Source organism: Urocampus carinirostris, chromosome 3 (assembly GCF_059441175.1).
Source record: "Urocampus carinirostris isolate Australia breed hairy pipefish chromosome 3, RoL_Ucar_1.0, whole genome shotgun sequence".
Taxonomy (NCBI): Eukaryota; Metazoa; Chordata; class Actinopteri; order Syngnathiformes; family Syngnathidae; genus Urocampus; species Urocampus carinirostris.
The window spans coordinates 45922583-45937853 of NC_142351.1; the positions used below are offsets into that span (position 1 = coordinate 45922583).

The 15271-nt window shown below is 39.6% G+C and overlaps 1 protein-coding gene and 3 pseudogenes across 2 annotated transcripts in view; 3 read left to right on the forward strand and 1 right to left on the reverse strand.

Moving 5' to 3' along the window:
- Positions 1–15271, forward strand: part of cntn3a.1 (contactin 3a, tandem duplicate 1) — a 176946-nt gene that overhangs the window by 149678 nt on the left and 11997 nt on the right. Inside the window, exons 19-21 of one of the 2 annotated variants that reach the window (XM_088332058.1) lie at positions 7038–7153; positions 7366–7552; positions 14185–14297. In XM_088332058.1, coding sequence (XP_088188184.1) covers positions 7038–7153; positions 7366–7552; positions 14185–14297 — 416 coding nt within the window. Of the gene's footprint in view, positions 1–7037; positions 7154–7365; positions 7553–8681; positions 9926–14184; positions 14298–15271 lie in introns of those variants that run through there. The other variant, XM_088332059.1, reaches the window with a different exon arrangement.
- On the reverse strand, positions 3685–3829 carry LOC148369838 (U2 spliceosomal RNA; annotated as a pseudogene).
- Positions 4328–4442, forward strand: LOC148369839 (U2 spliceosomal RNA; annotated as a pseudogene).
- Positions 4471–4730, forward strand: LOC148369840 (U2 spliceosomal RNA; annotated as a pseudogene).

Genomic DNA, 15271 nt, shown 5'->3' on the forward strand with positions numbered 1-15271 from the left:
CATTCTCAGCACACAAGAAAATCTAGCCAGCGCACAAAAATGAGGGCTCAAAATTATTAATTAAGAAGCGACTTAAGTCAAAGTTACAGTGCATGAAGGTAAAAATACACGGGTTCCCCTGACGTTGTGTCCTAAATGCGGTATTTTGAAGTCGAGTAAAGTTGAGTAAAGTTAGTAGTTTGTCGAGAACCGGCTTCTTCGGCTCGGCTCACTGAAAGGAACCGGCTCTTTCGGGTCCTAAACAGCTCTTCGGGTTGTTTTTGCTTCTTTAATCCCAACATGACCAAATATTATGTGAAATTATGCACAAAATGACTTAAAGGAAGGGGGGAATAGAACAAAAAAGAAAAAATACCGAAATGAAAAAGTAGTGAAAAGCTGAGAAAAAAAGAAACAAAAAGAAGAGAAAAAAAGAAGAAAAAATTTAGAAAAAAGCCAGAAAAAAAGCAAAGAAAGAAATGTAGGAAAAAAGTAAATAGTGAATAAAAAGAAAAAAGTAACAGCTCGGGAAAAATAAACACAATGAGATTTTTTTTTAAAGGAATTTTTTAAAAAGTAGAAAAAAAACACGGAAAAAAGAAGAAAAAGTTTGTGTTGCATTCAAATAATTTCCAATTACATCAAGTGAATCTTGTTGCCAACATTGTACTTTCACTAAAAAATGTGATTAAGTACAATTCTGCATCTTACAACCGACCCCTAAAAATGTTAATATTATGGGACAAAATATATCAGGAAATAAAAAGAAATGGATATCCTGTGAAAGAATTGTAAGAACAAACGACGTTTGTAGGCCGTACAACCTTTGCAATAGTACATGAGTCAATTCATTCAAAAGAAAAAATAATTTTGGCATTGCCAGAAACTCAGCAAAATGTAACTTGATGTCAACTTTTGGACATGTTTGATAATTAATGATCTTGCCACACTTGGGATTATGGTTGCTCACTGTTGTTTCAAGCGTTGCTCACCGACTTTGTGTGAACGCTCAGACCCGTGGAAAATTTGAGGGAACATTGCCAATAGATCTCTGTTGGGACCCATAGATTTTTGAGCATGCAAGTCCCCGGACCCATCACTTTTCAGAGCTAAAATGAACACTGCCTTAATTGTCAATTATAATGTATATATATATATATATATATATATATATATATATATATATATATATATATATATATATATATATATATATATATATATATATATATATATATATATATATATATATAATATCTTAACTTTTGATAGAAATGACCCAGAGAGTCACTCATGTTTTCAACATGGGGCTTCCTCGGAATTTTATGATGTGTGTTTGACATGCTTTCTATAGAGTTATTGCTGTAGACCCAAAAAACCCAACATATTTATTTGACAGGGTGTCAGAGGCACTCTCAAAGCTCTACCTAATTAGATCATGAGTTTATCTTTTCGGGTTTTTTTCTAATCAGATTGTTCTGCTTAACTCTGAGCTGCCCATGGGCTGTATGCTTGATAAGCCTGCTGTACTCTAATCTAGACTGATTTTAGCCTGGATCGGACTTGATACCGATACTGTGGATCCAATTTGTCCATCCCTAGTAAGATTCCCATCGGTTCTGCCTGTGCGATGTCTCGCATGCTACGGCAGTCAAATGCCATTACAGCTCAGCTGCTCAGTCGGCTCCTCCCATGCGCAGCTGCAGCCGTTGAATTATTGCCCAGTCGACGCAATGGACATCTTGTCACAGTGAGAAACAGGAAGGGGGAAACAGTAAAATAAGGTGACAAAATATGACGGCACGTGCCTGGCGATGCCTCCAATCAAAACAGTTGCTCTAGTAATCTCTCACACTTGTCTATCATTTGGACACTTTCAAAAATAGTTAGTACAGCCAGCCTTCAAATTATTTTTGTGGAAGAATTTGCCGGGAGTCGGATTTTGCTACAGTCTGAACACAGCCTTAGAGACACACTTGTATAACCAGCTAGTGCAATTGTAAGGGGGAACAATGATAAGGTGTTATTTTCCTGAGGAGGCCCTGCACCATCGCAATGAGCAATAGAGGCGCTTCTGGAAATATTCTGTGAGCGTACTTGAAATGGTCCATTCAGCAATGTGTCAGAAAATAGAAGCGCCAGATTGCTAGGATACCTGCACATTATGCTCCACGCACTTGCACACAATGCCCAATTCCACACCCACATCCTTTAGAAGGATTTGAAAATATAAAGTCATCCAACACAGCATTTTTTGAGGGCTCATTTTTTACTCATTAAGTTTTAGATTCCTTATTGGCAATTGTGAGTTCCAGTGATACACGGCAGAGCGTGGCAGCAGGATGCCAGAAGAACAAGGCGCCGTTCCGAGAATGCATTTCCCAGTGAAATAGAAATACAAATTTGTAACATTTTTTTTTAATCAACATTGGTATCTTAGTTTATGTATTTCATACCAGTATTCAAATAAATGTTTTTTTTTTCTAAATAAAAGTTTTTTGTACCACTAGAGGGCACCAAATATTACTCACTGTCCCTTTAAATTGAAACTAGTTTTACTCAAGGTAATGCTTGTATTTTGACAGTGTTCTTTTTCTTTTCAACCTGCTGCACGTCTTATTTCAATGTTACACATTAATAGACCAATAGAAAAGAAAGTTTTTCACAGTGTTATTTAAATTTTGGGTTACCGTATGTATTCGTGTCAAACGCGCATTCCTAATTTTGGGTGAAAAATCCGTCTAAATTGTTGTTTCTCTCTTTCATTGTCACTGACCAACGTTGAATACATGCCACTCGATGAAAACCATTTATTGAAAATGCAAAACTATGAACACAATAAGAACATAAAATTTACAATGTATTTAATTAATGTCCTTCAAAGTCTACTTCATCGTCAGATACAACAAATACCGTAAATTCCGGACTATAAGGCGCACCTGATTATAAGCCGCACCCCCCACATTTTGGGAGGTAAACGGATTTATAACATACACAAGCCGCACCGGTATATTAGCCGCATGCATCCACATTGAGAACAGAAGTCCTTTTTGATTGAACAATTTTAGTGGGGAGAGCCTCTATAGAATAGTTGTTTCTCTGTCACTTGCTAAATATCAGACATATCACATTACACCCCTGAACCACAGGGGTGGAGTGCTTGTTCACAGCGAAGTAGCCGAATCAAGGTTGTGACCTGACTTTTTTGGTTTGAACAAATTTATTGACACTAATAACAGCAAACAAACAATGTGAAGTTTTAACAACCCTTCTCGACAATCTTAACAGCAATCAAGCATATTCACAATTTCGTTATATAACATCTTTGTCAGTTTCAATAGATACGTCCAATCCAAAATCCATTTTTATTTTTTTTTTTTATTTTTTTTGCTCTGAACAAATCCACCGATACCAACAGCAGCAAACAAACATAACAACCTCAACATCATACAAGCATATTCACGATTTTGTTTTTTGTTTTGGTTTGAACAAATTTATTGACACTAATAACAGAAAACAATCATGACAATCTCAACAGCAATGAAGTGGGGATTTTTAAGGGTTATTGTTCTATCTTCGTTATTCATTATCCATTATCCGTTATCGGTCAGTTCATAATACGCTACAAAGCCTAGGAGCTGGGCCACTTACTCTCAGCCAAAAGGCCAAGCTAAGGTCCTAGCCCTAAAGCCTTGCTGCGATCATTGCGAATGCACCGTTCCCGGAGGTACTGCAATACCGGGCCGATGCGTGGAGTGGACAGAGCAAGCTCTTATTCCATCTCCTGATTGCCAACACTCCTAGATCTTCACATTCAACAGATTGAACAGAAAATGATACCGGTGGTTATCATTTGATGCAGACCTGCAAAGTCCAAGTGCCCGTTGAAAGTAATCCAAGGAAAAAAAGTGTATATTTCCAAAAGTAAGGGTGGGAAAAATATATATGCACCTTTGTCTGCGGTGTCCACAAACACTCACCTTTACTGGTCCCGACTTCCAATAATCCCCCGCGTCTGTTACGCCCCTTCTTTTTGATTGGTCAGTGCAAGACTTATCACATCAAGTGTCCAAAATAAATACATGACAAAAATATACAGTTGCAAATACATATTATACATGGTTACACATATTTACAAGGAAAGACGTTACACCGAGAGAGTTTTCAAAGCTTTAATAAAAATAATATAACTTTCATCCCAAACCGTGCCTGTGAAAGGTACCACCACGCTACTCCAAACACGCTCGCAAGGCTCAAAGCTGAAATGTAAAGCAAGCTGTGCTGCAATTGTGACGGTCAGGACCTTATGGCGCTTGTGCATTCGCCATGAACGATCTACAGGGCAACACTAGCTCGGCCTTTTGGCATTGATTTTTGCAATCCGGGGATGGAATAAGAGCTTGCTCTGTCCACTCCACGCTGTGGCCCGGTATTGCAGTACCTCCGGGAACGGTGCATCCGCAATGATCGCAGCAAGGCTTTGAGGCTAGGACCTTAGCTTGGCCTTTCGGCTAAGAGTCCCGGCTCCTAGGCTTTGTAGCGTATTATGAACTGACTGACAATGGACAATGGATAATGAATAAAGAAGATAGAACAATAACCCTTAAAAATCCCTCCAACCCTCACGATACCGCAAATGCGAAATTCGCGGTTACCGTATTTTTGCATTTTGGAGATGAAATAAGGGCCTGCTCTGTCCACTCCACGCATCGCCCCGGTATTGCAGTACCTCCGGGAACGGTGCTTACGCACTGATCGCTGCATGGCTCTGTGGCTAGGACCTTGACTCGGCCTCTTGGCTGAGAACAAGTGTCTCGGCCCGTGGCTTTGTATTGAATTATGATTTGACCGATAATGGATAATTGATAACGAATATAGAACAATAACCCTTAAAAAATCCCCCCTCACGAAAAGCGGTTCTCGTCTATCTCGTCATTATTGACGTCTTTAAAGGCGTAATCCTCACATTTGAAACAAACCTCTATCCTCTGTCATACGGACAATTCGATCTTAATACAAGAGGATGTAGTTTACCTCGGCGCACAATTCCACCGGTCTAAATTTTACCTTTTGTACTCGAGTGCCGCTGGTGTTCGTTAGAAAAAATACTTAAATAAGCCGCTTCACTGAATAAGCCGCAGGGCTGAACATTTGGGAAAAAAGTAGCGGCTTATTGTCCGGAATTTACGGTAGTTGTTTCTCTTGTCGTGCTGTTTTGTGTTTATTTATTTTTTTCCACTCTCCATTCTCCGTTCTCGCTATTCTTTAACAACCGCTCTCTGAACCATAAAAATAATGTGATAATGGGATAAAATCTAATGGCATTCCTTGTGTCATTTATATCAGTGGACGGCAAACGCGTTACCACGGACCGTTTTAATATTTGACAAAATTTCACGGTCCGGCCCAATAATAAAATTAGTATTAATAACAATACTGGGGTCATGTGATCAAATCCAGTTAACTGAATTTCTGTGCGGAGTTTGCATATTCTCCCCGTGCTTGTGTGGGTTTCCTCCGGGAACTCCTGTTTCCTCCCACAATCCAAAAACGTGCATATCAGATCAGGTCATTTGGCTGGTCTGAATTGTCCCTAGGTTTGGATGAGCGAATGAGTTGTCTGTCCCTATGTGCCCTGCGACTGTCCAGCAACCAGTTCAGGGTGTCCCCTGCCCACTGCTCAAAGATAGCTGTGATGGGTAACAGCACCCCCGCGACCCGACTGAGGATAAGCGGTGCAGATAATGGATGGATGGATGGATGGATGGATAACAATACTGTAATGAGCTCCAGCACCCCCAGTGACACTAGAGAGGATAAGCGGCGCAGAAGATGAATGGATGGATGGTTAATAGCAAAAATAATAATGATGATGATGATGATGAGAAGCTCAGATCCACTGTGTAATCACTAGACCACTTGGGACCTAAATGACACAGGAAAATGCATTCAATTTGCTGTCTTCATCACACTAGTTTTACTCACAGTACCATGTTGACTATTTTTTTGCACTATGTTGAGTATTTTTGCACCAAATGCATATTGCACAAACCTTACGATACCAAACTGTATTACGATACCAACTGTATGTAACATCCTACATGCCCAACTTTCTTTTTTTGTTTAAATATTGTGTAAATTATAACTATAACCTTATCATCCTTGTTTTTATAACCTTATCTTCTTGGTTTCTTTTATCCTCACTGTGAATATGTGAAACTAGAGTGCCATGTCCAATTTTGTTGTCACAATATGTTAACCCATTTTGTAACAATAACAATAAAAGTATATTCTATTATATTGTACAATGTTGTTTTGGCTGAACTCTTTCAAATTCAACTTTATTGTCAAATCTGCTATATGTGCAATATAAACCACAGATGAAATTACTTCCTTTTTCCTCCGTGCAAACAAAGAGCAGCAAGGTCAAAAAAGAAAATACAGTTAATTAAAAAACTTAGATATATAAATGTTCCATAATAACGTTGCACAATGTGGCACCGTAATTAAAATAGTGTGATGATGACATGAAATCAAATAAATTTTCCTTTGTCATTTACAATCCTAGTGTTTAGGATTTGGCGCTCTCACTGCCGCAATCTGAGATCAATTTCCGTTGCACCCAAAGCTGTGCAACTGAGGTCTGCGCTATTTAAAAAAAAATGGGTGCCTTCAGGATAAATACCAAATACGCCAAAAAATAAGGCACATTTTTCTTCTTTCTGTGCGGTATCGAGTGGCCCATAACCTGGTCCATATCATTGGTGGTCACACGGGTGGCCAACCCGGTCCGCAGGAGCAGCATATCCTCCAATTTTTAGAGGTTTTTCTTCTCCAACTTAGGTGATGTAAATTTTCAGCGTGTTTGCAAGCTGTGTGAAAGCTCGATAATGATCCAAGTGATTGAAAGTACATGTAGTAGAGCAGAAAAACTTGCAGGATGTACCGACGTATCAATGATTGCACACATATAGTAAAAACACACGTTATACACAAATAAATACAGTAATAAATCAAAAAAAGATGTCAAACAAAAATATGTGTTGTGCACATTTCAGAGCCCAGCAGAGCACCAGGGAGACTGAGGGTGAAGAGCATCTCAGCATCTGCGGTGGAGGTCACCTGGAAGCCTCTGGCCTGGAGCAACAACCGCAGACGCATCCTGGGCTATGAGGTCACCACCGCTCATGTGCACACAATAGCAACTGTTCAAACAAAATTAACAGCTCAGCATGTTCTTGCTTTTTACTTGACTTTCATTGCACTGGTATTGTTAGAGCCAACTACACATTTGAACGTACAGATTGCAAAACTTAAACTGTCGATATGTGTGTTGTACTGTAAAAGACGATAACATGTGGTTATTTGTTGTGCTGTGTGTTTTAGTTGCAGTACTGGGGGGTAAAGGAAAAGCAGGAGACAGCCAGTGTGATTAGGACAGTGGGGAATAAGACTTCAGTGCACATCAGGGATCTGGAGGGCAGCACAACCTATTTGATAGCTCTGCGAGCTTATAACAGCGCTGGAGTGGGTCCACAGAGCAGCATTGTCAATGTCACTACCAAGAAACCTCGTAAGAACTTGTATTATTGCAAAATCGGTACATCGGTATGTACCAGTTACATGCTGTGAGGTTCGTGTCTGGTGAGGCACAATCAGATTTACAAATAAGTTAACCTTCTTCATCATTTGATTTGCAGAGCAGCAAAGCATTTCATGAACGGTCGCATAGAAAAATACTTTGTTGTCTTTCCTTCACTTATAATTGTATGCATTTCCCCTTTTGAATGAAAAAAAAAAACAATAGATGGGTAATCCTCCATAATAAAATAAGAAGTCTATGCAAAGAAAAAAAACTGGATGGCCTGACGCCAAGTTGTCAATACTATCACTTATATTGTTTGGGGCTGCGGCGTGTATCAAATCAGAATATTTGCCCTCACTATCGCCCTCTGCCATGAGGCAAGAGAATTGCATGCCTCAATCTGCATCTGCAAGCGCTCAGCGAAGTAATGCGTTACATACTAAATGTGTTATTGCTACTCATAATACAGGGTGTTCCCAATTGTTTGACCCCATTTTGTTGGACCAATCATTTTAACAATTTTAAACAGAATGACCTCAAATTTTCACAGCTTGTATAGAATTTCAAGTTTTTGTGTATAACATTTGGCATCTATTTTTTTAGTTTGAGAAATGCCGTTCTCTCCAAAAGAAAAGGCTTTTTGTATGCTAAGAATATGCTAAGACCATCACAAATTACATTATTGGGGGCTTAAGTGTGCGCTAAATCAGAATATTTGGTGTCACTATCTCCCACTGCAATGAGGCAAGAGAACTGTGTGCCCCACTCTGCATCTGTTGACATTCAGCACAGTAATTCGTCACATAATAAATGTACTAACAATATTCAATACATAATGTGAAAATTTAATGATTTTCAAAAGGAAAATCCAAATATGGTGAAGTTAAATGAGAAACAACTTTAACACTGAATAAATATAATCATTTAAAATATGTTATTTTCCAATTGGTTATAAGGTACAGCCTCACCTGCCTCCCCTGACTGCATGTCACTGGTTTATACATTTGCATACCCCCTCCCCTTTTTTTTTCTTTAGTACATGCAATACATGTTTATTCAGAAGCAATGCAAAAGAATTGAATACACTTTAATTTAAATGTGTTCTCTTCTTACCCAGTTAAACATGGATCTCTGACGTCTGTCGTATTCAACGACACTCAATATATTAATTGGAAGACGCCCTACAAGCAATAGAATACTATATACCCACAGGGGCCAATCCAGGAAGTCTAAACAAATACTGTACACCGCCTAAGATTCAACACTTAACTTTTCAAATGTTCTTATTAAAAAAGCCACGCTCACAACTAGGCTTAATTATTCGGCCACAATTTTTGGTTTCTGTGATTGGCCGAACTCCTTCATAATAGACCAATCTTATTTCCTTTTCCATTGTTCTGAAGAATTTTACTGTTGTGTTTTCAAAGACTGAGAAGTGCTCAAATTCTGGGTGAAGTGCTTGTAAATATGCCTGTTTCCCAAGTCTCCTTAAAAATGACGCTGACACTGCTCCCTGGTAGCTTCGCTTTTCGAATGTATATCTCCTTCCCTCGTGAGTAATGACAGCTGGCATGAATTTGTATGTATTGTCCTGTGAAGCATCATCACCCCCTATAGATAGCGCCCAAAAAACAGTTGCATGCTAGACCTAAACAAGGCACTGTGAAATGTGTCTTAGTGCAAGGATTAGGTATCAATTGTGGGCATTTTATTATTGGCCATGCAAAAAATTAAAGTAGCCTTTGTCAGTGGTAAATGTTATCACTGAAGGACATCGTGCAACCGGAAATGAAATCTTCATATTGCTGTCATTTTTACCCAACAACTATGTGGGGAGAAACGTGTTCCAAAAATGTTCACACAAGACTTGTTCAGATTCACAAATACAGCCGCCATTTCCTCAATCAAGATCTAATAATGACGTGTCTGGCTGAATGCACGTGCAACATTGAAAATGGAATATGTAAATTGCAGATATATGTGTGGCTCTGCAAAACACATAAAATCACGACAGGTTTTCTTCTTTTCATAGTACTGGAGAAATTGGAAAATTGGCCTTGAAAGTCCTTTAAAGTGTTTGAATTCGGCCATGAAAAGATGTACAAACCTAAAAGACTGATAAGCAGGGATCAGAATTTTCCGCGGATCCGCGGATTTCCGCTGTTTTTGAACCCCAAAGGCATTCCGACTTTTTCACTTTTTCTCTTGCGTAGCAAACAAATTCAAAATCCGACTGTCTCACTCTTTCCTTTATTGCTCTGGCGCACCCTGGCGGCCGTTAGAAAAATTGGCCGCATTGTTTCGCCCTGCTTTATTCCTGGACCCTGGCTATTTCAGCTGAAAATGAAAATCTCCATTCTGATCCCTGGATAAGGTCCTCTTACATTGTGTTAGTGAGAAAAAAAATAAGAACAGACAAATCGGATCGGCAATTACGACTTGAAAGACTGGGGATCATTATTCGACCAGAAAATTGTCATCGACGCAAACCTTTTCGCAAGCGTTATCAGGTAACAAATGAACAGTGACACTCATGGAAAATGCTTCAAAAAGATGCAACTCTCAATATTTGAAGTGATTTAGAGTTATTGATGCGCTAACTGGAACAGTGTTTAGATATCAATAAGATCGGCAAGACAGAATTGATCCCGTTCCACAGTAATGTTAGTTTATAGTTGAGCCGTACATTGATTTGTTAAGCCTCACTTGGCTCCTTACTACATTCTTTCTGACGGTGTCAGTCTTGCGAGGATAAAAAAAAATGGTGTGGCATCCGCCTCCTTTTTTTCCTATTTTGTCAGTTTATTATGTAGCTAATTTAATGGACCGCCTGCTCCATAATGCAAATTACGCTTGAAGGGGATCTGGCAGTCAGTGTCGGGCCACCCTGCACATGCTGTTGTGACAAGATTTTGTTTGTCACAAAAAATCCTGCATCAAACCTCAGATACTGTGATTAAGCCTAGTGCATGGAGTATTTAGAGAATCACCCAATATATAATCTTATTATCAAGAACAAATAATAATTATAGTGGTTAAGACATTTAATAAACAGGGTGTCTCGTCACATCACCTACTAGGGCCTAGGCGATACTCGGAATCCTGGTTGCGATCAGATCTGAGTTAATACATGATAGTATTGATCAATACTGATCCGTTACCAATACAGTTAGCTTGGAAATGTCATGATCATTGAATAATTGAACCCTCCCCTTGAGTTCGTTTATATTTACAATGAAAATAGCACAATGATTTTAGGAACTAAAAATATTTGTTTTTATTGAATAACTACAATTCAACCTTTAAGGGTGGGATGACATTTTTAAGGTGTCTTTACCAATGTTGAAAGTAGAATATTTTCTCTTTTAACCCTCGGATGCGCGGCCTACCAGAACATACACTCTTCCATGAGTGGGGTCGAAAATTAAGCGGGGGAAAGAAAAAAAAATAGTAATCTCATCTTGTCATAACATGATGAGGAACACCTGGAATATGACAACATTCTAACTTTGATTTTGAGACATTTTGAAAAATCACCACCCACAGGGTCATTTTTTACCCCACGTATGCATCCAGGAGTTAAGAATGTTTTAACCCAATTTAGCTCAAAGAGAGATTTTTTCTCCCACCGCGCCTATCTGCTTTCATTTAACTTTTTGCACCGCTGTTCTGGGACACATAAGGAAGCAGGAATGGAGCTGGATTTCATTCTCATCTCCAGTTTTTTTTTGTTAGTGTAGCTTAAAAGAGCAATGTTTCAAATACCAACGCCAACCCAAAACTCCCCAAAAAAATGAAAAAAATAATTGCATTAGTTTTTGAAGAGTGAACTGACTGAGGCTGCAATCATGACTTTAAGCCAAGAGATGGCGTAAGAGAGTAGAAAAATGGCAAGTTGCGGACACCACCTTTAACAGTATAGAAAAATCAAAATAAATGTTTCTATTACCATTACTTCAGAACAAAACCAAATAGAGTCAAATTAAAAAAGTAGCACTGTAACGAAAATATAACTATATTATCAGGTCGACTATACTTTCCATCGCACAATATTTTGAAAATAATGTAAGAAAGGGCAAATAGTCAATTTAAGTCATCTTTATTTGTATAGCCCTAATCACAAAAAATCTCAGAAGGTTCCACGGATCACCATTACATTATCCCCTGATAAAACTTACATGGGGCTGAGGAAAATAAAATAGGATGCGGAAAACAGTGTAAACAATTAAATGTAAAAAAAAAAAAATTAACAGTATAGAATAATAATAATGATAATCATCACCATCATAAAAGATTTCCACCACAACTGTTCCAGAGCAAAAGAGAGTCAACTCCTCAAAAACCAGCAACGTCACAAACAAGATATCGTGGCTTTGTTGCCATAGTGACGGATTTACAGGATTTTGTTCAGGAACAGTAACATTTACATTTTTGGTTGCAGCTTGTTGCTCTCTGTGGTGTTAACTTTGTTCGTGTAAATTTACCACTGTAGCGGGCCATTTTAACACACTGACACCTGGCATTGCCTTTTTCTGTTGTTGAAAAAAGTAAGTCGACACAGCGCTACACTTCCTGTTTGCCTCTTTGTCATATTTAGCTCCTAAAAGGGATGTTTTGTAGATTCGGCCGTCTGTTCTGTGTGCCCGGAAAGATGCAGCAGCAGGCCAGATTGTAAGATGTGCTAAAGGTTTGCCTGGTTGTCACAAACAGGCTTAAACCTAGCGAGTGGCCACTATGTACAGGGAGTGCAGAATTATTAGGCAAATGAGTATTTTGACCACATCATCCTCTTTATGCATGTTGTCTTACTCCAAGCTGTATAGACTCGAAAGCCTACTACCAATTAAGCATATCAGGTGATGTGCATCTCTGTAATGAGAAGGGGTGTGGTCTAATGACATCAACACCCTATATCAGGTGTGCATAATTATTAGGCAACTTCCTTTCCTTTGGCAAAATGGGTCAGAAGAGGGACTTGACAGGCTCTGAAAAGTCAAAAATAGTGAGATATCTTGCAGAGGGATGCAGCACTCTTAAAAGTGCCAAGCTTCTGAAGTGTGATCATCGAACAATCAAGCGTTACATTCAAAATAGTCAACAGGGTCGCAAGAAGCGTGTAGAAAAACCAAGGCGCAAAATAACTGCCCGTGAACTGAGAAAAGTCAAGCGTACAGCTGCCAAGATGCCACTTGCCACCAGTTTTGCCATATTTCAGAGCTGCAACATCACTGGAGTGCCCAAAAGCACAAGGTGTGCAATACTCAGAGACATGGCCAAGGTAAGAAAGGCTGAAAAACGACCACCACTGAACAAGACACACAAGCTGAAACGTCAAGACTGGGCCAAGAAAAATCTCAAGACGGATTTTTCTAAGGTTTTATGGACTGATGAAATGAGAGTGAGTCTTGATGGGCCAGATGGATGGGCCCGTGGCTGGATCGGTAAAGGGCAGAGAGCTCCAGTCCGCCTCAGACGCCAGCAAGGTGGAGGTGGGGTACTGGTATGGGCTGGTATCATCAAAGATGAGCTTGTGGGGCCTTTTCGGGTTGAGGATGGACTCAAGCTCAACTCCCAGTCCTACTGCCAGTTTCTGGAAGACACCTTCTTCAAGCAGTGGTACAGGAAGAAGTCCGCATCCTTCAAGAAAAACATGATTTTCATGCAGGACAACGCTCCATCACACGCATCCAAGTACTCCACAGCGTGGCTGGCAAGAAAGGGTCTAAAAGAAGAAAAACTAATGACATGGCCTCCTTGTTCACCTGATCTGAACCCCATAGAGAACCTGTGGTCCCTCATCAAATGTGAGATTTACAAGGAGGGAAAACAGTACACCTCTCTGAACAGTGTCTGGGAGGCTGTGGTTGCTGCTGCACGCAATGTTGATCGTGAACAGATCAAAGCACTGACAGAATCCATGGATGGCAGGCTTTTGAGTGTCCTTGCAAAGAAAGGTGGCTATATTGGTCACTGATCTGTTTTTGTTTTGTTTTTGAATGTCAGAAATGTATATTTGTGAATGTTGAGCTGTTATATTGGTTTCCCTGATGAAAATAAATAATTGAAATGGGTATACATTTGTTTTTTGTTAAGTTGCCTAATAATTATGCACAGTAATAGTCACCTGCACACACAGATATCTTCCTAAAATAGCTAAAACTAAAAAAGCCCCACTCCAACTTCCAAAATATTCAGCTTTGATATTAATGAGACTTTTGGGTTCATTAAGAACATGGTTGTTGTTCAATAATAAAATTAATCCTCAAAAATACAACTTGCCTAATAATTCTGCACTCCCTGTACATATAAAAACGGTGCTTTGTGGAAATTAGTAAAGGGGTGAATATCAGTCCCAGGACAATAGTATCATTTTGATCCAAGTCTTTGCTTAGTATCGATAATATCAACATTTGTATCGACCCACCACTACCTCTCTGGCAAGTAGACAAAGCTTCCTACTCCAACACCACCTGAGTCACTCTTCAACTGTTAATGAGAAAGATCCTTCATGCTGAGTTGCTTCTTGACTTTAATGTTTATTGATTGGTTCCCTTGTTGTTTTTATCTTCTTGCTACCGCCTCTTCTCCTCCCATCTCCAACTTTCTACCTCTTGCTCTAGCGCCCAGTCAGGCTCCCGCTAAAATCATGTGGAACACGTCCAATTCCAAGGTCATCCTGCACTGGGACCAAGTACACGCTCTTGACAATGAGTCTGAAGTTACAGGATATAAGGTAATGAGTGTGGGTCTTGCGCTTCACTATTAACACAATGAACTCGATAACTACTTCAAATTCAATAGAGGCACGAACATGGAAAAAACCCAGTAGGGAGTGATTGCACTGCAAAAAAGGAAGCTAACCCATTTGTAGAGAATTCCTTATGCTAAGGGTAATGTTTCATTGAGACTAATTCAATGTCAGACATTTCTCTCAAATGGGAAGAGCTGGTGCCAGCCAATTTTTGGCGTTTTGACTCATTTTTGAAGGCAGACAGAAAAGTTAGTTCTCTAGCTATAAGCATAGGACATATCATAAGAAAACTTCAACCCTTATCTTACATTAGAAAAAAAGTATAGTTTTAGTATAGTAATAGTTTTTTTGATAGGACATATTTCGAGCAAAACTTTCACTTGAGTGCTTTTTTGTTGTTTTTTTGCATTTGTAATACCTGCTTTCCTTAAACACAAGGGCGCCTAAGGTTTACGGTGATCACATGACTTTGGTCCCCATGGTAATTGCATTACCTCGGGTGTCTGTGTTCCTGCGGACGTGCACAAAACGTCATCCCCTTGACCAGGAGATGACAATGGAATTTTGTCATTTTTGTTGGTCTGGAGCAGGATGGCCGCCGCCAGGCTGTGCCTGCCCAGGACGCACCAAGGGAAATGTTGCCCCTATGACCCTAGTGGTTAAGGTATCCAAGCACCCACCCACCCAAGCTCTGTTTAGGAGTTAACTGCATATTACTAGTCGTCCATATCTCACGACTCTCCCCACACTGCTTTACTATGCCTAATTGCCATATGGGGCCGCATACACACTCTCATCCACTGGATACAGGAAGCACCACGAACAAGTGGGGGTTTGTCGATGTGTTGACAAAAATGTGATCAAAGCCACTCCTGCCATCGAACGATGATTTATCAAACAGAATCCCAGAGGCTTGATACTAACTGATGAGACGTACCAAACTCCTTATGATAGTA